The 24703-nt window shown below is 42.5% G+C and overlaps 1 protein-coding gene across 2 annotated transcripts in view; it reads right to left on the bottom strand.

Moving 5' to 3' along the window:
• The window catches only part of gtpbp1 (GTP binding protein 1), a 28417-nt gene extending 13727 nt beyond the window's left edge, over positions 1–14690 (bottom strand). For both annotated transcript variants that reach the window (XM_084328581.1, XM_084328582.1), the window contains exons 1-9: positions 14366–14690; positions 9546–9657; positions 8663–8843; positions 7545–7728; positions 6274–6438; positions 5366–5489; positions 4016–4130; positions 2926–3070; positions 1500–1664 (exon numbers count right to left, since the gene is read on the bottom strand). In XM_084328581.1, the coding sequence (XP_084184707.1) occupies positions 1500–1664; positions 2926–3070; positions 4016–4130; positions 5366–5489; positions 6274–6438; positions 7545–7728; positions 8663–8843; positions 9546–9657; positions 14366–14569 (1395 nt within the window). In that variant the 5' untranslated portion in view covers positions 14570–14690. The remainder of the gene's footprint in view (positions 1–1499; positions 1665–2925; positions 3071–4015; positions 4131–5365; positions 5490–6273; positions 6439–7544; positions 7729–8662; positions 8844–9545; positions 9658–14365) is intronic.
• Between the last annotated feature and the right edge of the window lie 10013 nt (positions 14691–24703).

The following is a 24703-nucleotide window of genomic DNA, read 5'->3' as shown; positions in this document are numbered from 1 at the left end:
TCCTGACACAAATTGTACTTACCTGCACTATTCTTACCCTGCCTACTTTTATACACTGCCTATCAAATTCATGTGTCGATTATCACACTTTTTACTTCTTACTGATGACTATTTTTATTATTTGTATTACTGAATCAAACTGTAAACAGAGAGCCTATTGGGATGCTAGATCCTAATGTGAAACACTGTGCTGTTGTATGTTAAATACCCTGTTGTATGTCCGTTCTATTGTATATAAAAATATAGGCCTCTCTCTTATACATGCCTCCTCCTAATACAAGCCTGGTATCCGCTACAGTTGAAACAAATACAAGCCGGGGTTACTTTTAGAGGAATTACGGTATATAATCTATCAACGTCGATTTGATCATATGGGGACATATTTTGTGCTGATAATGGCACAGAGGGTGAGACCAACTGTGTACCGTACCTTTTGATTATTGTAAGCACAAAGATAATAAGCAGCTATAACTAGAACGTGTCAATAACTGTATACAGTTCCAATAGACTAACATTACACTTCTGTGATTTAAATGTGTCCTTACCTTAGACTCAGGGGTTTTATTGTTGGATGCAGTTCCCTGTTGGTCAGTTTGTGTCTGTTCTCCATCTTCTTCTGCTGTGTTTATCCTCTTCAAATAGCGCAGCATATTTGCGGTGCTCTCTTCAGTGAGAGGATGCCAGTATAGCGTTTTTTTTTTTTATAACATTCTGATATTTTCGCGGTTCTTGTACAGTGGTCTCGTGCGACTGTCAATTATAATAAATATGGGCTGTTTTAAATTGTGTGAATAGTTGTTGTGAGTACTCGCACTGTTTCAATATAATCCGTTTTACCATTCATTCATTATAAACACAGACGTAAGGTGTCCACCGCGCTCAGAATGTCAAATTCTATCAACACTTTTTTTAAGCTCCGGCATATCAATAAAAACGTACTGTCAGTTCATGTCCAAGGGATTATGTTGCACAGCAAGTATCACCAGTTCCTGGCATTTTTAACCAGTGGAGAAAGGTAAAAGAGATTTCCCTATCGTTTTTCTTTTTCGATGTCGAGATTAATTTGGGGTGTGACGCTGCTGCAGCGCGAGCTGTGGTTTGCTGATGAGAATGGTGGGCAGGAGCTGCAGCTGGATTAGCGTATCGCTGCGTTGGGAGGCGGAGATAGTCATTGGATTCGGCAAATCACGCAAAGTTTCAGTGAACCCCACATGATAATGTTGCCGTCTCTCTGTCAACTAACAGTCAGCACGACAGTCGGCTAATTGACATTTCCTGTGAAAAAAATTAAATCCTCTTCGTCCCATTGTGTCCCGGCAAGGATTTCTGTTCGTTCCAAATAAATATTTGATCGTCCAAGGGACGACGGGACGCCGTTTGTCTCGAGCCCTGGTTAAATGACACCTCTATCCACATAATAGACAAAAAAGACATGTGCAATCCCAAACCGGCCCAGTGGATGGTGCTCTAGGTGGACCCCCCACACACACACCCCTTACCTTTTTGAGGGCGAAGGAGGCGGTCTGGCCACCTTTAACCTCCTTGACGGGCATCCTTTTCCGGTGGATGGATTTGACGGCGATGGGTATGAAGCTGCCCAGGGGGTCAGGTCCCAGCAGCATGGTGTCGTTCAGACGTATTCCCGATACTACTGTACCTACGCCCTGGGAGGAGGGGGAGGGGCGTGAGTGCTGACACTGTGTGACACTTTAACAGGACGTGTTAAACAGCAACACACAAAACTGACACAAGCGCCTCTCCTGTTGTCTAGCTTCACCTCATGGCCGAACATGCTCACCGGTCAGAGGACCAGGAACCTTTTGATCACTGAGATGCTTCTCTCACCTCAAAGTGACGTATCAATCTAATAAACCAGGGGTAGTTTCTGGAACCTCTATTCTTGAGCTTCGAAGCTTCACTAGTAGTTATTTGTGAATAATCAAAGCTTCTGTAGTCGAAGAGCTATAGAGTAGATGGTTCTCAGGACCAAATCTACTTCCTCGGGCGCCTAAGGAAGTTCCAAGTCAGTCAGAAGATCCTTAAGAACTTCTACTCATGTACAATAGAGAGCATCTTGACCGGCAACATCACCTCCTGGTTTGGGAATAGCACTGCACAAGACCGAAGCAGACTACAAAGAGTGACACGTTCAGCCGAACGCACAATTGGAGGGGGGCTCCCCACCCTCCAGAACATTTACAACAAGCGTTGCAAGGGCAAGGCGAAGAGAATCATTAAAGACTCCAGTCACCCGAACAACTGCCTCTTTGAACTGCTGCGGTCAGGCAAGCGATACCGGAGTCTCAAGGCGAGCACAGAAAGACTCAGAAGAAGCTTCTATCCCCAGGCCATCAGGCTGCTAAACGAACAATGAATGAACACTACACAACAACAACCACCAAACGCACATAGCACACACATCCACACGCACACACTCACTTTAAACAAACACACTGTAGCACCCACTCCACACACTTTATAGCACACACCCACTTTAAACAAACACACTGTAGCACCCACTCCCCACACTTTATATTTATTGATGAAGGATTGCACTACAACTCGTACACCTTACTGTAAATTGTACCTAAATTGTACCTCATCCCATTTCTGCTTTGCACTATATAGTACTGTACATTAGTACACTGCATAGTATTGTATATTATATGGTAACTCAGAACATTGTACATATGTCTATACCGAACACTGTGACCTCATTTTCTTCTTCTAAAATTACATGCTATACTATGTTATTTGATACTATCTTGTCTAGCACAGTCTCTGGAGCGTAACAGTAAGAAGCATTTTGTATGAAAGTATTCTGTACTTCTGTATGACAACTATTAAAGAAACTTGAAACTTGAAACTTGAAGAAACTATTTAAAAAAAAAATTGGTGTGGTAAAAAAATAAGTTGTGTGTGTACCGGTACGGAGTAGGTGTCGTCGATCTGAAACTCAGCGGGCTGGTCGTCTCTGTAGGAGATCCTGGAGGACAGCAGATTGAGGAACATCTTCAGCAGCTCCATGTTCTCCCCTGTCACGTTGGAGATCTGGAAGATGGGACACATCCTGGAGGAGGGGAGGGACACAGACACACAAACTGACCAATCAGTTTGGAAAAGAATAAATCTAAATACCAGCTACCATTCTGTGACACTTTGGCAGGCGACCAGCCTCTTTACCATTATAACATTCATCGTGGCTGGTAGGATAATGAAATGATGAACCATCAGCCACTATGGCTAGTGGATGAAAAAGTTAAGACGGCGATATACACACACGTTACTACATAAGTGTGAATTTGCAATAGCTGCTTTTTTGCGATAGGCCACTCCCATTATCACACTCCCTTTTAGTCAATCAGCATGAACACACACACACACACACACTTGACCTCCATGCCAAATGTCAGCCTCCTAGGGCTAAACCTGTGGCCACTATTGAGTGGAGACATTTTTGTGGACCGACAGACAGTGACTTATAGAGCTGCTGGTCGCAGCTAAAAAAGACGAGTAATTTCAGATTCTGTTTTTGAGTAAACTGTAAAATGTAAAGTGAGCATGAGAGAGAGAGTGAGTGAGTGTTCTTTTTTTGCCAATTTATAACCTGTGTGTGTGTGTGTGTGTGTGTGTGTGTGTGTGTGTGTGTGTGTGTGTGTGTGTGTGTGTGTGTGTGTGTGTGTGTGTGTGTGTGTGTGTGTGTGTGTGTGTGTGTGTGTGTGTGTGTGTGTGTGTGTGTGTGTGTGTGTGTGTGTGTGTGTGTGTGTGTGTGTGTGTGTGTGTGTGTGTGTGTGTGTGTGTGTGTGTGTGTGTGTGTGTGTGTGTGTGTGTGTGTGTGTGTGTGTGTGTGTGTGTGTGTGTGTGTGTGTGTGTGTGTGTGTGTGTGTGTGTGTGTGTGTGTGTGTGTGTGTGTGTGTGTGTGTGTGTGTGTGTGTGTGTGTGTGTGTGTGTGTGTGTGTGTGTGTGTGTGTGTGTGTGTGTGTGTGTGTGTGTGTGTGTGTGTGTGTGTACCTACCTCTCTGAACTGAAGTTTGAGGCAGTGACTATGACATGGTCCTTGTTCTGAACCAGGACAGGGATCTTCCTGCAGCCCGGGGACTTCAGTAACCTCTGGAGCAGCGTCAGTGTCTCTGGTACAAACCAAGACAACACCCATTACATACCCATGGTTTGTATGGTAGTTCCTCCATAACGCCTTATGACAGAACTAGGCTCGGTCCATGCTATGGAATGAGCATTTGAAGGCATCGATATTAAGAAATGTATATCAATGAGAAATCGATATTTGAATATTCTATCAAAAACAAGACTGAGTCTAATAACGACATAGCTTCCCTGTGACATCGTGAGCTGGGACACACAGTGTCAATAGACGTCAAGCATTCTTGCATAAAGTGAATTTCAGCCTGTTACTAACGTTGCGTAACATTGCTAACGTACGCTATCATAATAGCGGATGACATGAACAAAATGCTAACTTTGGTTGTGGCTAACGTTAGCTTTAGCTTAGCCTAGTAGTAGAGAGGTTGACACTAACTAACACCCACAGGCCCTTCTAGCTTTAGCTTAGCTTGATGGTGGATGCTAGCTGCTAACTTTAGCACCAGCTAAACCAAACTTCTGTAACACAAGCACGCACATTCACAAACGTATCAATTAGCTTGGCTTTCTTTTGCATCTTTACTTTAGCAGCAACGCACAAGGGGGGGTTTGCTTTAGTGGCTGTGTGGTGCTTTAGCTTGACCAAAAGGCCCACGATAGCTGTGTCAACGTTGTGAGAAAGTGTGATTAACGTTGGATAGCAGCGTGAGCTGTGATTGGTTGACTTTTGCAGGGACCGACAGAGATACAGACGAACCCTGTTCTAAATGGTAACTGGTAAATGGCTGTTTTTTTATATAGCGCTTTTATCCAAAGCGCTTTACAATTTGTTACTCACATTTTACCCATTCACTCACATTCACACACCGACGGCGGAGGCAACCAAGGTGCCAACCTGCTCATCGGGAGCAATTAGGGGTTAAGTGTCTTGCTCAAGGACACATCGACATGCTGCCCGGGAGGAGCGGGAATCGAACCGGGAACCTCCGGATTGCCAGACGACTGCTCTACCTCCTGAGCCACTGTCGCCCCTCTTCTAGACGCTCTGCCCCTTTAGCGCCGGCAATAATCAGTTAACGGAATCCCCCCCCCCACCTTATGTGGGGCTTGTGATCCTTGCCTCCACTAAACAATCATAATCGCTACCGTTCCATCTATTAGTCAAGCGTTCAGCCTAGTGGAGATAATCAAGGATGAGACACTGACCCTTTGGAACAAACCCAGAGAGAGAGGCAGTAAAGGGGAGCAGAGGGTTGGGACTGACCTTGCAGGATGTTGGCAGGACACATGTCTATCTTAGTGACCACTACAAAGACGGGTACGTTCAGAGCCAAGGCCAGACCCAGGTGCTCTTTGGTCATCCCCACGATGCCGGCATTACTGCCCACCTGGGGAGAGGGAGGACAGACAGAGCATTACTACCCACCTGGGGAGAGGGAGGACAGACAGAGCATTACTACCCACCTGGGGAGAGGGAGGACAGACAGAGCTCTTTTGTTGATGCTTTGTTTTTTATGAAAGGAGAAGGAGTGAAGTATGCATAAAATTAACTAATTAAATATGAATTAATAATTAAATAACTCATTTCTGTATGTTGAAAATTGATAATACTTGGGACCTTGGTAAAAATACATCTTAACCCATAACGGTCTAATTTGAGGATTATATATATTGTACGTGTTTTAAACTTTTAATTGATTTGTTATCCTTACTTTATGCCTCGCATTGTTGTCTTATTGTTGTGATTTTATATGCTGTGTGCTTGCATTCTTTCATTTATTTGCATTCATCTAAAAAAATGTTTGGACCCTATGATGTTCTTGTTCTGTTCTTGACTTATTGTTATGTTGTCTTCTTGACCTGTTTAAAGAAGACCTGTACGGCCCATGGGGACATTAACGTGTGTTGTCGGGCCCTATAAATAAATTTGATTTGATTTGATTTGATTTGATTTATATGTTTGTGCTTATTTCTGTATGTACACCCGACGTGACTGTACATGAGGGAAAACCTCTGTTGCCTTTTCGAGTTTAAATAAAGGTTTGAAATAAAATAAAATAAGATATTTGTATATATATTCTAGAATATATAATTTTTTGTATTAAATAAGGTGCGGTCTTTATCATCACTGACACAGTCCCAAGCTGCAGATCTCCCTCACACCCCTCTCACCATGAGCATGCAGAAGTCAGGCAGGTGTCCCGTCATGCCGAAGACGGTGGTCTTGAGGTACTTCTCGTGGCCGGCGAGGTCGATGAAGGTGATGACCTTGGAGCTTTTCTCACAGATCTTGGTCCAGTCCAGACTGCCGCCGTGGCTATCCGGCTTGTTCACCACCTAGACGAGGACGGAGGGGGGGCTACGTCACATCTATGTCATGTCTGGTTGGTTGCCTTGCATGGCTGCCTTCGCTGAACGGGTAAATCTGAGGCATCCTTTGTAAAGCGCTTTGAGTGGTCGGAAGACCTCCCTGGTTGTCATGGTTATTTTAATAATAATAATAATAATAATACCGGTAATTCATTACATTTTATATAGCGCTTTTCTAGACACTCAAAGCACTCCCCACAATGTAGGGTGGAAATTGCTTCCTTCACCACCACTGGTAGCACCCAACCTTGGGCTAAACAGGCTCAATGGCTGCCATACACTGGCACCAGGCACACATCACACTACACAATGGCTGAATGGCTCAGGCATAACAAAAAATATTGTTTGTTTCCTGTTGGTTGTCAGTTAAGGCCATGGGTAGGTAGGGAATTTTATTCTTTCCCACGGCGACTATGGATAGGGAATTTCTTTATTTAATTAAAATGTTCACAACAACATGGATGCATGTACTCTGCCAGCATGTTTAATATCCATAATACTAAAGGTTTGACTAAGATTTCTATGAACCTTCATTCTAAAAAAAGGTATTTTTTATTTTTTTATAATTCTTTTTTAAACTCATAAAATATATTGGGTCGCACCTAAATCGGCAGGGTCGGTCGGCAACCGGAAACAAACCATTATTTTTTTTAGGCCCCAGGAGACAGGGATTGATATCAGCAAATTAAGGGGAAGGGATGATTAGGGTGGCCTTGATGTCAGAGACCTGATTGGGAATTTGGCCAGGAACATCGGGGAACCCCCTACTCTTTGCGATAGGCGTCCTGGGTTCTTTATCGACCACGATTCAGTCAGGACCTCGGTTTAGCGTCTCATCCAAAGGAGTGAATGAGTTGACCGTAATGCACATTCAGCGCTATAGGCTACTGTGAAAGCAAGTCAATATTCATTACAAATGGTCGCCAGGACGGTGACACCGATACATACTGTAGAAGGAGGAGATTTAATAGGGGTCAGAATTCTCTCTCTCTCTCTCTCTCTCTCTCTCTCTCTCTCTCTCTCTCTCTCTCTCTCTCTCTCTCACTCTCACTCTCACTCTCACTCTCTCTCACCTGTCCCTCTTGGTCGAAGCCCAGGATGTCGTTGCCCACGCTGCTGGTCCTGCCGCTCTCCATTTCGTGTTTGTGTCTAAAGAGCTTCTGGCGGGCGAAGCCCCTGCCGTTGTCCAGCTCTCCGTGAGTCAACACCCCCAGCAGGGTGCTCTTACCGGCGTCCACGTTCCCCACCACCGCCACCCTGGAAGGGGGAAAGGAGGGGAGAGTGAGGTGTAATGCTTCATCCACATTCCCCACCACCGCCACCCTGGGAGGGAGGAGAGGAGGGCAGAGTGAGGTGTAATGCTTTGTTCACGCTACGAGCTGCAACGCAATGGAAGATTTGTGTTATTTGTTTTCAATGGATGTCTGTGACATGATAGCAACAGGCCCGACACGCAGCGCTGAAGTGACACACGTGGCCAAGGAATCGTTTTTTTTTTTTTAGAAACTGAGTTCTGTACAACTTTACAAAAAAAAAGCCCAGTTTTTCTAAAAACAACAGGGGTTTTTAGATGATGAAATCACTGCGCCCAGGCAGCAGTGGTTCGGCAAAAAAAAATTCAGAGTATATATATATCTGCATAGAAAACTAAAATGTGTTCGTGTGGACAGGGCCAAGTCCTTAACATCTACGAGAGTGGCAGGAAATTACATTTCTGCTGAAAGAGACCGTGACTTACAAAACAGGAGGAGAGAGTGGGACTGGGGACATGTAGAAAGGAGCAGAAGGTCTTGAGCAAACCTGGACCAAATGGTATTTGCAAATAATGTTATCTTGTTTATATGACGTTATGATAATGTTTTCAGTCTGTTCACCTCATTCCAATCATTTTATTACAGTAAAAAGGGATGGTCATCGAATGGGATTATTTTTTTTATTTTTTGAATCGATACTTGGCGTCACTGAATCGATATAACACCGGCATGCAAGATATTGTGATATATTGCTGTATCGATTTCCCTCCCTAGCTTCCAGTGTAATTGATACAACGGTATACAGGATGGAGCAGTCACAGCATACCCAGCTATTCTACTACCACCACCCATCAGTACAGGCTATTATAGGAAGAGAATAACACTTCATTTACCCCTTCACTCTTCACCGTGACCCCTGACCCCCCCCCTCCACTCACCTGACCTCCAGGAAGTCCAGCTCTCCCACGCGCCGACGAATGAGGTAGTCGCGGACGAGGCCGGCGGCCTCGCTGCGCTCTCGAAGAGGGATGAGGTCGGTGTCCAGCTGCTCGCACAGAGACCGCACCGTCGCCACAGAGGCCTCCATGTCGTACTCGCTCAGACCCCAGTCCCCACCGTCTACGGGAGGGAGGGCGCGCCAGCAGGCGTTGGGCAGGGCGGAGGAAAGGAAAGAGTGGGGCAGAATGTGAACCACAAGAACATACAGCACAGTCCGTGAATCAGGAAAATGCACATTGAGAGTAACTGCAAGATGTATCAAGCAGTGACTGTGCAGTAAAAGCAGCCCTGCCTGCACTGATGCCCTAACTTCCCTTTCGTGGTAAACCCACTAAACCAATGGACACTGGAAAACTAACAGACTCAGAAATGTAAGATACCTGCCCTAGGTTATAAGCGTTTCATCTTCCAGAAAATGGTGTGCTACAGTGCTAGCTGCCTATTATTTATTAATGATTATGTATTTTAAGTTTTATTTTGACTGTAATTTATATATGCGCTCTATTCATTACCTCGTTGAGCTGCCTGGTGAGATTACTTTGATTGACGCTCTCCCCAAAAGGTTTTGAAGCGCGTTCTTGATGAAATCACAGGTGTGAGTAGAGTGTGGGCGTTTTTACCCCCTAAACAATATACTCTTTTAATTCCACTTTAAGTCGAGGATAGCCCTACAAGCAAGTTGTTTAGATAGAAATTCAATAGATAGGATTAGAAAAGAAAGATGGAAGACTGGAGGTATTCAGGTGTGACGCAGCTCTCCAATCTTCAAAAGGAAGTACGGAGTAAGCAAGGAGCTCTGTGTGGGTGTGTGTGTGTTCTCACCTGAGCCCATCCCCACCACATAAATGGTCTCTCCACACCCCTCATCCATCCTGGCTCGCAGTTGTCGAAGTAACAAGTCATATTGCTCTCCATTTGGGCTAACAAGGGCTAGCTGGAGGGGGGGACAAAGAGAGAGAGAGAGTTATTATCTTGGCTAGAGCTTGCTCCTGATTGCATGGTTGATGTGTGTTCTTAACTATGACAACAGTGTAATCCATGCTAAACCACCACACACGACAAAGTATGTTACCTAGAGAGTAGAGAATAGAGATATTAATCAATTAGCTGATGAACTGGTCTGGTGAGCGGACATTGCATGACATTGCATCAGGAAAGGAGTTGGCCTATTGCTTTTGAAGATATCGTCATCACAGACGTCTTAGTAAGCAAACAACAGGTGATTGTAATCAGGTAAACCATGATTATGGCACTGCATCATACTGGCAGGAAATGCATGGCACTAAGGCTGGACAATATGGAAACGAAATGATGTTCCTCCCATCTGTATCGATATATAGCCTAGATCATGAATCATCATATTGGATTGTATGGTAATGGGAAGTGTGATGTGAGCCACCCATATCAAATTTGTAAATAATAATACATTTTGTGAGAAATAAGACGTCATATTTGCATTAATAAATTGTGTATTATGCTATGTGCTCTAGTTAGTGCTCTAGTCAGTCTAGTACATGCTCTAGTTAGTCAGTCTAGTACATGCTCTAGTTAGTCAGTTTAGTACATGCTCTAGTTAGTTAGTAGTGTTGTCAAAAATATCGAAGTATCGATACATATCGATACTGAATATTTAAAATGGTTTCGATACTCATTTCCCGAAATACCGATACTTTCTGCAGTATCGGTACCAGCTGGCGAGTGTTCTACCGCAAGTTGTTGACTCGCTGTTCAGAGCACGCTTGCCCCTCCGGCTCCTCCAGCCCTCCCCCTCACAGAGTCACAGAGCCGTCTTCAGTTTGTAAACAAAAATTTTAGCTGAAGATGGCAAATGCAGAGCCTCCGCAACTTGTGCTTGTGGATAAAGAAAACAGCAGAAGTGCTGTTTGGAGGTACTTCAGGTTTGAAGTAAACAACGAAGGACAAGCTAAAGATGCACCAATGGCTATTTGCAAGCGGTGTTACAGAGCAGTGGCCAACGCGGATCTCTCCATAAAGAAATGAAAGAGGTTCGTGACAGCTGCTCTTTCAACGTCACTGTGACTGAAGCATTAAACCATTAACTCTAGTTTAATACATGATACGTTGTCTACTGATGGCGCATAATATCAACAGCTGATTCGTTGTTAGTAACGTTACGGCTTTCAGCTAACGTTAACTACTGCTAGCCGTTAGCTCCGTTAGCTTAGCTGGCCACTTTTATAATTACTGCATGGAAACGGAGTAACGTTAACGTTTAAACGTTATGTCGAGGTCATACAATACTACAGTTCAGTTTGTCAGATACATGCAACACAGATTACAGTGTTTACATCTGTCTGCTTGAGAAAATACCATGTTCTGCATCTGCAATTAAAATGATTGAAGTGAGATGAACAGTTATTTTTAAATGTGTGATCTAAAGATAAACAAAGGGTTTTAAAAGTGTTATATTTATCTTCTCTTATAGTACCAGAGAGAAGCTGAGGAGAATCAACCAGCAACAAAAGCTAAATTTGTTAAAAAAAAATATATATATATATATATATATATATATATATATATATATATATATATATATATATATATATATTTCTTTCTTTTTTTCTTTTTTTTTGGTATCGAAATGGTATCGAAGTATCGATACTTTTCAAGGTATCGTATCGAAGTCGAAATTCCAGTATCGTGACAACACTATTAGTTAGTGCTCTTTTCAGTCTAGTACATGCTCTAGTAGTTAGTGCTCAGTCTAGTGCATGCTCTAGTTAGTGCTCTAGTCAGTCTAGTGCATGCTCTAGTTAGTGCTCAGTCTAGTGCATGCTCTAGTTAGTGCTCTAGTCAGTCTAGTGCATGCTCTAGTTAGTGATCTAGTCAGTCTAATCTAATGCATGCTAGTTAGTGCTCTAGTCAGTCTAGTACATGCTCTAGTTAGTGCTCTAGTCAGTCTAGCACATGCTCTAGTTAGGGCTCTAGTCAGTAGTTTCTAGTGCCTGCTCTAGTTAGTGCTCTAGTCAGTTTAATATGTGCTCTAGTTAGTGCTCTAGTCAGTCTAGTACATGCTATAGTTAGTCAGTCTAGTACATGCTCTAGTTAGTCAGTCTAATGCATGCTCTAGTTAGTGCTCTAGTCAGTCTAGTACATGCTCTAGTTAGTCAGTCTAATGCATGCTCTAGTTAGTGCTCTAGTCAGTCTAGTGCATGCTCTAGTTAGGGCTCTAGTCAGTCTAGTATGTTCTCTAGTCAGTCTAGTACATGCTCTAGTTAGGGCTATAGTCAGTCTAGTTTATAGTACATGCTCTAGTTAGTGCTCTAGTCAGTATAGTACATGCTCTAGTTGGTGATCTAGTCATTCTAATATGTGCTCTAGTTAGTGCTCTAGTCAGTATAGTGCCTGCTCTAGTTAGTGATCTAGTCATTCTAATTATGTGCTCTAGTTAGTGCTCTAGTCAGTGTAGTGCATGCTCTAGTTAGTGCTCAGTCTGGTGCATGCTCTAGTTAGTGCTCTAGTCAGTCTAATCTAATGAATGCGAGTTAGTGCTCTAGTCTAGCACATGCTCTAGTTAGGGCTCTAGTCAGTCTAGTTTCTAGTGCCTGCTCTAGTCAGTTTAATGTGCTCTCGTTAGTGCTCTAGTCAGTCTAGTACATGCTCTGTCTAGTTAGTGCTCTAGTCAGTCTAGTGCCTGCTGAGTGCTCTAGTACATGCACCGCACTCACTCAGTCACTAAACAGGTGTTCCTTTTCCCACATGCAACCTCAAGGACACCATACCACTGTCCCTCCCGCGTCTAGTTTTTTACCAACGGATTTCCAGTTCCGCGTTCGCCGTTCGCATTCTGCGATCTGATTGGCCACTGACGTTTCTGGTGCGATCTGATTGGCCACTGACGTTTATGGTCATGTGACATGTGCGCCCAATCGTGTGACACGCCCATTTCCGCCTCGAACAGCCTGCAAACTACCTAACGCCTAGTTTATCACTGGTTAAGCTTAGGCGACTCTTTCGAAGTTGGTTAAGGTTAGAGTTTGGAATCAGGGCTGGTGTTCTATCGCCCTGCTCTAAGACAAACTCTAACCTTAACCAACTTCGAAAGAGTGCCTTCAAGCTTAACCGGTGATAGAAACAGGCGTCACACGATTGGCACGACCAGAAACGTCAGTGGCCAATCAGATCGCAGAACGCGAACGCGGAACTGGAAATCCGTTGGTAAAAGTAATCAGGCATCCCTCCCTGTTAACAAACACCTCCAGGCTGGAGGACACCCGGTCAATACAATGGAGTAAGACTTCCAGAGGCTATTGACTGACTGGGACAAACCCAACAATTAATCAAAGTAAAATAAGCCCATCAGAGAGGCAAATGCTGCCTTTTCAAAAGATTGGCTCATCATATCATTTGTTACAATATAGTGAATATACAATAACGTTTAAATAAAGTTAACTGAGATTATGGAGCAAGTGTATACATTACAAATATACAGTGGACAAACAATGGGAATTTATAAATGTTGTTACCCAGTTGTGATAGTAAATATCCATGATGCATACAGTGACCTTTTTGTATCATAATTCACAATGATGGCCTTTTGTGTGACTTGTTTGTATACTTGTATACTTGTGTGACAATTTGTATTGCTTGCTCTAAATGGCATAGCCATGCCTACTTGTTCAATGTGGGTGTATTGGTAAAGTTACAACAGAAAATGACAGAATAAAGTGAGAGGTGACGATGGTGAGCAAGCCATTTACCTCTTTGATTGAATTGATTGAAAACTTTATTAACAGATTGCAGAATGGGTACAGTACTGTACAGTACAGCTCAATACATACAATTGTTAAGGGGATGCAGACCAGAGAAAGACTTTCGTCTTGTTTACATCAGGGTCCCCCATTTTCAATTCATCATAAGTGCTCTATGCTGCAACTCTGTGCAATAAAGGATGATTAATTGCTCTGCAATGTGCAATTTGAGCCTGTCTGACCACCAGTAATTTACATATTACACTACATACACACAATGACACAAACGTATACAGTACGACCCTATCCCGTATTGCCCTCTGTTTCATCAGTCTGTGTTTGTTGAATGAGGAAGTCAGTCGCCCAGTCAACCAACATGTTACTTAGTAACAACAACAACAACAACAACAACAACAACAACAACAACAACAACAACAACAACAACAGTGGTTTGTTTGACAACACGGGGAGTCATTCCGCGTGCTGTGTCCTCCATATGGCAACAATCACATGTAGTTCAAGATGCAAATGTTGGAGCTAATATACCAAAGTCTAACTTGCTAAGCAAAAACAAATGTGTCCGGATCGACATGTGTTTTGCTCTTGATAGAGAAGCATCCATTCAGTGATGATGTACTTCAGCTAGGTTAGCTAATGTTAGCCAAAACTAGCTAACATTACCAGTGCTGACGTTGTGGAAAAAGTCGGTCACTTGCAAACCTGAGCATTTAGGAATATGTTGAAATATTAGCCTTCTGCCACTACAAAACGTCGCATGCATGCACATGGCACACTCACTGACGTTTTCAATTCATGCATTTCCCAGAGGCTGGCCTAGCTGCTAACATACAGTTATATTATATATATATAACGTTGCGTCCAGGACCACGTCTAGCTGACAGGGAGACAGCCGAGGCCCGGCGACGTTACCTTGCTGGTGAAATCAACACCGCGGTCCCCGAGCTCCCCGCTGAAGATGTCACCGTCCCCGAAGCACTCGTCCTCGGCGTCCACTCCACCACAACATCCCCCGCCTCGGTCTGGGGCGAAGATACTAGCGGGCACCAGAGTGTCTGCCAGAGGCGTCGGACCCGGGCTGATACTGGGCTCCTGCGAGGCTGCCATTGATGTCATTTGTATTATGCCAGTGTTGCAGCGATAGATGTCCAAGCCCCCTTGCTGTTGCTGATGTGATGTGATGTGTCCACCAACACAACAAGTAACAACAAATAATATCCTACAAGCAGGACCGCAGATATATAACTGATCACTACCTAGCTGCACACACCTGAATAAAAACGGCCCGGTGTTGTTTGTTACAGTCCGTTCATGGGCTATACATGATTTAGAACTCATCTATAATCATGAGCAAGGTGTGGTTTGGTGGTGTACACGCCTATCTCTTGGTTGACATTATCCAATGGTTTTGTACACAGTCTAAACATTGTGCCAACGGACCAATAAGAATGAGGGGCTCGTTCATATGATGGGTCCTCGTGGACCAAGACTTACAGACAGCTTACATCAGAAGGACTTGCTCTGCATTATACCACATTATAACGAATGTCGTCAGTGTTTATGCTTGTATGTATATAAAAAGGTTTATGGTATCCAAACTCTTGACATTTTGTGTTGTTATTTTGTAGCACAAGTGTTAATCAAATGTTAGTCAGGTTCTTTATATTCATACAGTATGTCAGTCAAATAGAAAATTAATGGGTGAGACTAATAATAAAGCATAATACAGTAGTACTACATACATGGTATTGCATGATACTACATGGCAGTATATTACACGATACAACATAATATTACCATGGCAATACAGGGTACAACATGGTATTGCAGGTTAATACTAGAGTACTGCAAGTGTATTACATGGTACTGGTAGAGGTAGTACATATTAAATTGTACTACAGGATACTATATACTAAATATACAGTACTGTATATTTGAATACCGCCTATGTCACAAATGTATCAGTACTAAATACCTATATGTCCCTATGCCATAAATGTCATGTATGTTGTGTATGTCATAAATGTCTATATGAATTGAAAATGGGGGACCCTGATGGAAACAAGACAAACGTCTTTCTCAGGTCTGCATCCCCTTAACAATTGTATGTATTGAGCCGTACTGTATTGTACCCATTCTGCAATCTGTTAAATAAAGTTTTCATTCATTCATTCATTCTATGGTACAACAGGGTAATTCATGTTACTAAAGGATGCTACATGTTACTAAAGGATAATACATGTGACAACAGGTACTTCATGTTACTAAAGGATGCTACATGTTACTAAAGGAACATACATGTCACAACAGGGTACTTCATGTTACTAAATGATAGTACTACATGGTACGACATGTTACTAAAGGATACTACATGGTACTAAAGGATAGCCTACTACATGTTTCTAAATGATACTACGTGGTACTACATGTTACTAAAGGATACATGATGTTACTAAAGGATAGCCTACTTACTACATGTTTCTAAAGGATACTACATGGTACTACATGTTACTAAAGAATTTGGTTGACAATTTATATTGCTTGCTCTAAATGACAATAGCCATACCTCCTTATTCAATGTGCATATTGGTGTATTGGTAAAGTTACGGCAGAGCATGACAGAATAAAATGATATGTGACGAAGGTGAGCGAGCCATTTACCTCTATGCTGCAACTCTGTGCAATAAAGGATGATGCATTGCTCTGCATTGTGTAATTTGAGCCTGACTGACCAGTTACCTGACATACACACACAAACACACACACACACACACACACACACACACACACAAACACACGAACACACACACACACACACACACACACACACACACACACACACACACACACACACACACACACACACACACACACACACACACACACACACACACACACACACACACAACACACACATACACACACAAACACATGACCCTAGCCCTTATTGCCCTCTGTTTCATCAGTCTGTGTTTGTTGAAGGAGGAAGTCAGTTACATTTAGGAATGTGTTGAAATATTAGCTGTCTGTAACTACAAACGTTGCATGGATGCACTTGCACATGGCACACTCACTGACATTTAAATTAATACATTTTCCAGAGGCTGGCGTAGCTGCTAACATGGGCTAACTAACATAGGCTAACAACATTACGTCCAGGACAACGTCTAACTGACAGCCAAGGCCCGATGACGTTACCTTGCTGCTTGCTGGTGAAATCAACACTGTGGACCCCGAGCTCCCCGCTGAAGATGTTACAGTTATATGTTCCCGTTGAGGAGCTAATCGTTGAGGATACTGCATGTTACTAAAGGATACTACATGTTGATAAAGGATACTACAGGGTACTACATGTTACTAAAGGATACTACATGCTACTAAAGGATACTACATGTTACTAAAGGATACTACAGGGTACTACATGTTACTAAAGGATACTACATGTTGCTAAAGGATACTACATGTTGATAAAGGATACTACATGTTGATAAAGGATACTACAGGGTACTACATGTTACTAAAGGATACTACATGCTACTAAAGGATACTACATGTTACTAAAGGATACTACAGGGTACTACATGTTACTAAAGGATACTACATGTTACTAAAGGATAAAGGATACTACATCTTACTAAAGGATACTACATCTTACTAAAGGATACTACATGCTACTAAAGGATACTACATGTTACTAAAGGATACTACAGGATACTACATGCTACTAAAGGATACTACATGTTACTAAAGGATAAAGGATACTACATCTTACTAAAGGATACTACATCTTACTAAAGGATACTACATGCTACTAAAGAATACTACATGGTACAACAGGGCAATACATGTTACTAAAGGATACTACAAACTACATGGTATTACATGTTACTAGGGATCTCCTCCCTGGTAAACAAGAATACCCTGAAGACTCTGGCAGGAGCACTCATTCAAGGGTACTACGACTATGCTTGCACCTCATGGTACCAAAGCACCTCAAAGGCACTAAAAACCAAATTACAAACATCTCAAAACAAACTAGTCAGACTACTGCTTGACCTGACTCCTAGAACCCACCTCACCCCTGCACACTTTGCCAACCTAGGATGGCTTAGAGTAGACGACAGAGTACAGCAACTTGCAATGGGCCTGGTCTACAAGATACACTACACGACCAAGGTACCCATGTACATGTCAAAATACTTCCCAAAGGTCAGTGAATACCACGATCACAACACCAGAGGGAGCTCCACAAATCATGTAAAACCCAGATTCGGCTCAAACAAGGGACTAAACACGTTTCGCAATTATGCCACAACAATGTGGAACGCCCTACCCAAAGAATGTGAATCACTACCCACCTTCAAAAACACTCTCAAAGAACACCTACGGGAGACTGCAATTCAAAACTGGCCCCTACAAATGTCATAACCCAGTTGTACAATAAAGACCAAGCATGGCTTTGTCAGTATTCCAATGTATCCAACCCCCCCCCCCCCCCCCCCACCTCCAATGTACACACCCAACCCCACCCCACCTACCCAACCTCCTCCAATGTACAGTTTCTATGTCAAATGTAGATCAGTATTCCAATGTACAGTGTCCCCCCCCCCTACCCAACCCCCCCCCCCCCCACCTCCAATGTACAGCCCCACCCCACCTACCCAGCCTCCCCCAATGCACAGTTTCTATGTCAAATGTATATACACTCTTTTTCTGGATTTTTTTAGTATCACAAACAGTACTGTATTTGAAAATCTGGTATGTCATAAATGTATAGATGTAGCAGTACTGACTATCTGTATGTCGTGTGTGTCATATGATGAATTGAAAATGGAGGACCCTGATGGAAACAAGACGAAAGTCTTTCTCAGGTCTGCATCCTCTTAACAATTGTATGTATTGAGCTGTACTGTACTGTACCCATTCTGCAATCTGTTAATAAACTTTTCAATCAATCAATCAATCAAAACTAAAAGATACTACATGTTGATAAAGGATACTACATGTTGATAAAAGATACTACATGGTACTACATGTTACTAAAGGATACTACATGTTGATAAAGGATACTACAGGGTACTACATGTTACTAAAGGATACTACATGTTGATAAAGGATACTATGTACATGTTGATAAAGGATACTACATGTTGATAAAGGATACTACATGGTACTACATGTTACTAAAGGATACTACATGTTGATAAAGGATACTACAGGGTACTACATGTTACTAAAGGATACTACATGTTGATAAAGGATACTATGTACATGTTGATAAAGGATACTACATGTTGATAAAGGATACTACATGGTACTACATGTTACTAAAGGATACTACATGTTGATAAAGGATACTACAGGGTACTACATGTTACTAAAGGATACTTGGTACTAAAGGATACTACATGGTACTACATGTTACTAAAGGATACTACATGGTACTACAACACACAACAGCCCGTTAATACAATATATATATATATCCAATTAAAGCCCTATTTGTTGCCTGTCGATTTCCGTTTCGAGCGACAAAATCCGTTCATCGGTTCTCGAGTTACATGCCGATATGCGGCACGGTGGTGTAGTGGTTAACACTGTCGCCTCACAGCAAGAAGGTCCAGGGTTCGATTCCAGCTTGGGGACCAGGTTTCCATGATGCCAGGTACCCAGGTGGGATATCTCCCAGGCCTTTCTGTGTGGAGTTTGCATGTTCTCCTTGTGCTCGCAAGGGTTTCCCCCCCCCGATAAGATCAACCCAATGGAAAAACATGCACAACAACAGATCGCTAACGCTGTGGCGTCCTTGACAAAGACGGACAGGAGCACTTGGATTGGTCCCCTGGCGCGGCTCACGTTGACGCCTGTCTGCTCCCGGCTGCCCTTGGGGGGGAAGGACGACGGGATGGGTTAATCGCAGAGACAAATCGCATCTGCGATCCTAAAGAGACAATGCATGCGTGTGTGTTCCGGTGTGTGTGCTAAAAAAAAAACGAACCGCTGTGTGTACCACTAAAACATTGAGTGTCGTTGCATGCCGAATAAAGACCTCTGCAACAGGTCCTGCATTATTATTATTATATGTGAGGCATGCGCCAAAGTACATGGCACAGTTTTATTTTTTTCGAATACCACCCGCGACTCCCGAGGCTGTAACTCTGTCAATCATTTGGCGATCTTGAAAATTATTGGACAGGGTTGTAACCAATGAGTGTGGCTTTCCAAAGATATCCCACGTGATGAGCAAATCAGGGATCTAGGTGAAAAGTCATGAGCAAAAACAGGAAGTAAAAAATGCGCAGAATGCATTGGAGTCAATGAGAAAATGGAAACCTGCAGAGCTTTTATTTCTTTTTTACATTTTACCAAAATCGCTCCTAATAACTCATTTCTGAACGGACTTGGACATGTACATACAAGACGTCAGGCTATGGACCCAGTCACCAGGGTGTTTTTTCAGCCATACCAATTTTTTGGGAAATATACTTTTGGATATTGCAACTACTACAGAAAACCGTGAGTACACAAGTTCAAGTTCAACTCAAGTTCAGACTTATGTTACTCTATTTCATTAGCACTAAAAGTAATCTTTCTTTATTGTATCAGAAACTTCAGAATGTTAACTTTAAAAAAATACCAGGTTTATGCATGTGCTATAAGTATAAAGTATAGTATTTTGGTTTGCAAAAAAAGTATGCAGTCCTCAAAAACAAAAACAAAAAACTGTCACTTTTTGGGGCGCCTGTTAAGAGGTTTTAATAAAGGATACTACATGTTACATGGTACTACATGTTACTAAAGGATAGCCTAATACATGTTACTAAAGGATACTACATGGTACTACATGTTATAAAGGATACTACATGTTACTAAAGGATACTACATGGTACTACATGTTATAAAAGGATACTACATGTTTGTTACGTTGAGAAGGTAAGTGCTTTAAGAGTACCAGTTGTGGTAGGCAAGAATGAGGCAGAGAGTTTGTTGCTCTTTACAATAGTGAATCCTTTTAATGCTAGGAAATGCACTTAGAGCAACGGGAGGAACAATATAAGACGCCGGGCGTCAACATAGGCAATGCACAAAACAAGAAAACGAAATAATACTCACAAGACGATCAGGAGCAAGAGATCGTCCGAATGTCCTGGGTACCGCTGCGTACAGGTACTGAGTGACAGAAAATCAGGGGACACAGACAATCAGTGACAATTAGAGAGCAAGTGACAGACATCAGAATGGTGGTAGGATTATCAGGCCAACAGGCCAGAGAACCCAGAACGTTACACATGTTACTAAAGGATACTACATGTTACATGTGACTAAAGGATACTACATGGTACTACATGTTACATGTGACTAAAGGATACTACATGGTACTACATGTTACTAAAGGATACTACATGGTACAACAGGGTACTACATGTTACTAAAGGATACTACATGTTACTACATGTTACATGTGACTAAATGATACAGTACTACATGGTACTACATGTTACTAAAGGATACTACATGGTACAACAGGGTACTACATGTTACTAAAGGATACTACATGTTACTACATGTTACATGTGACTAAATGATACTACATGGTACTACATGTTACTAAAGGATAGCCTACTACATGTTACTAAAGGATACTACATGTTACTAAAGGATAGCCTACTACATGTTACTAAAGGATACTACATGTTACTAAAGGATAGCCTACTACATGTTTCTAAAGGATACTTCATGGTACTACATGTTACTAAAGCATTTTCTATTCTATTTCTATTGCTTGCTCTAAATTACAATAGCCATACCTCCTTATTCAATGTGGGCATATTGGTGTATTGGTAAAGTTACAGCAGAGCATGACAGAATAAAATGATAGGTGACGAAGGTGAGCGAGCCATTTACCTCTATGCTGCAACTCTGTGCAATAAAGGATGATGCATTGCTCTGCATTGTGTAATTTGAGCCTGTCTGACCAGTTACCTGACATACACAAACACACACACACACACACACACACACACACACACACACACACACACACACACACACACACACACACACACACACACACACACACACACACACACACACACACACACACACACACACACACACACACACACACACACACACACACACACACACACACACACACACACACACACACATGACCCTAGCCCTTATTGCCCTCTGTTTCATCAGTCTGTGTTTGTTGAAGGAGGAAGTCAGTTACATTTAGGAATGTGTTGAAATATTAGCTGTCTGCAACAACAAAACGTTGCATGGATGCACATGGCACACTCACTGACATTTAAATTAATACATTTTCCAGAGGCTGGCGTAGCTGCTAACATGGGCTAACTAACATAGGCTAACAACATTACGTCCAGGACAACGTCTAACTGACAGCCAAGGCCCGATGACGTTACCTTGCTGCTTGCTGGTGAAATCAACACTGTGGTCCCCGAGCTCCCCACTGAAGATGTTACAGTTACATGTTCCCGTTGAGGATAATACATGTTGCTAAAGGATACTACATGGTACTACATGTTACTAAAGGGTACTACATGTTGATAAAGGATACTACATGGTACTACATGGTACTAAAGGATACTACATGTTGATAAAGGATACTACATGGTACTAAAGGATACTACATGTTGATAAAGGATACTACATGTTACTAAAGGATACTACATGTTGCTAAAGGATACTACATGTTACTAAAGGATACTACATGTTGATAAAGGATACTACATGTTACTAAAGGATACTACATGTTGATAAATGATACTACATGTTGATAAAGGATACTACATTGTGGTAAATATTGACGTTGAATTTCAGAAATAATATGTGTGAATAATTAGAGAGTCATAATGTAGGAGAGACAAACATTCCACACCAACCCCCTCTCATGAGAAGGCTGCTTACCCAAATGATATGTAGGAGAACAGTTACAGGTCACAAAGCCCCCACTCAAACTGACTGTATGTAAATGCTGATTACATGCTGAAGAGTCATGGATCTATTAATCAACTGTTTAGTATCAAAAGAGTAAACCATAATATTAGAAATAAGGTTTGAAGGGTGATTACACTCTTGTTAAAGAAGTCATCACAGCTACTCTGTCAACAAGCAGAGTGGGTTTTCAGTGCTAAATAGGGATGGATACAGGGGTGACAGAGAGCCATTCTCCACCCCCCACTATAGAATTCTGGTTAGTACTGTATGGTAATATGGCCCAAAGGGGGGGCTATTCACACCACCCCACCAGATGACATCACACCAGCCCCCACCCGTGGGACAAGACCCACACAAGGAATCGAGGAGGGGGGGGGGGCAACCAGCCCCCCCCCAGAGGAAACCAGGGAGAAGGGGAGACCGCCCACAGAAGACGCCTGATTGGACCAACTGTATTAGTAAAATGTACTATTATTGGCTAGGAATTATAGGATAAAAGGGGACACAAAATGTTAGACTGGAGCGCAGATCAACCACCCCCGATCTGCGGCTCCACCCCTCCACCATCGAGAGACTGCTGCTGTGCTGTTTTGCATTTTATGTGAGTAAATACATGGGAAACACCATTTGTTGTTTGAGTTTAGTGTAATCCTTAAATATCTGAAACCAGATTTACTCATGTATAATGTGTGCAGTATGGTCAATGTATGTTCAAATTATGTTACCAAGTGACTGTTGCTGTACATATTGGGGTTTGATTATGCAAACCTGATTGTGATTTCTGTACACAGACAGCCCTGTTAATGTTCTCTGATCATCTTTTGTTCTTATTCACCTTGGCCTCTGGCTCTAATCAAATAAATGTTGAATTGGACTATAGTTCATGGTTTGTCTGGCTACACGTTTAATTCTTCATCTGCTTTAAGTCAGATGAAGAGATCAACAATTCTATCAATATGATCCCTTTCTCCTCCTTCCAGATAAGCAATCTCATTGTACTGTACTACAATAACCTTAGATTATTGTAGGGGTTCTGTAGGAATTTACTACAGAAATGGTGCCGTTCTTCCCACCCTGTTGTACCCCCCCTGAAGAGGTGCGGTGAGGTCTTTGGATCTTGCTGTGTGTTGGGGATTACAGGGAAAAGAGCTGGGGGTTGCTGCGTTGGAAGTTACAGACAAGGGGCTTGTTGTCTGAAATGGAGGAGAGGGGGACAGGATGAAGGTTGGTTGTGTACGCCATTTGTTGGGGCCCACGGTGAATATGGCCTTTTGCATGCAGGGATGGGGGAGCGGTGACTTAGGTTAGGATGTCCGGAGGTATGAGGATCGCGCTTGTTGTGCAGTGAACGTGCAAACATGGGCTTTTTATGTTTGTATGTTTGTTCAGACACAAGAGGCCGTTCCCGGCCTATGCGGGCCATGGGGGTTGAGTCTCGTATGGAATATACTTTATGAACTATACGAGGGGGGTTGCACCAAGTAGCCTCATGTAAAAATGAAGAGAAATTTTGGGATTCACAGCCTATCTGATTACGGGACAGGTTATAGCGTCGTATGGCGACTGACTAAAGGTTTTCCTGGCCAGGAAACAAGGATTAGTCTGTGGCGTGCGGTAGGGAGCGCTTCCTGAACAAATACGAGTTCCCAAGAACGTATTTTCGGGAAGAGGAGCGCTAGAATGATTGGGATTTGCGTATTCTGGAGGGGGAAGAGAGCAGTGTGTAATAGAAAGGCTCTGTTGCCTCTTTAGAACATGTAAATCAGTTTGGTAAGATGAATTAGGGCCTTCGTGATTGGGGAAATGGTGTGTGAGGTTGCAGGGTTATTACGTAGGCCGAATTAAATGAAGATATAATGTTCGTCCTTAGGCATAGTATCGAATTGGGTCCGGAGATCCCTTTTTAATCTTGAGCGAAACCGGCGTGTTAGTTGAACTGCGAACGCTGTAATAATGAATAAGTACTTAGAAAACATTTGGTTAAGATGACTGATAAAGTACTTAGTGGAAATTCAACAACAGAGCTATGGTAAGCTTAAACATTCAGTAATGATTGTATGTGGGTACTATGGCTATGGTTAGGAATGATTGAGGAAACGTAGAAGCTTATTGTTGTATTGTTATGATATTTTAATGACCAACGAACATAGGTCTGGGGCGAGTCATACTGGTGATTGGGGCTAGCTAGCTTAGCTCTGTGGAAAAGTCCGCGGTGAAACTGGGGACGTTACGATGGCGTTATGAGAGAATTGATTAAACACTGTGGCGGCGATTGCAGGTAAG

The sequence above is a fragment of the Notolepis coatsorum genome (assembly GCF_963971535.1).
Source record: "Notolepis coatsorum genome assembly, chromosome: 14".
NCBI classification, from domain to species: Eukaryota; Metazoa; Chordata; class Actinopteri; order Aulopiformes; family Paralepididae; genus Notolepis; species Notolepis coatsorum.
This window is presented reverse-complemented; position numbering and strand designations above follow the sequence as displayed.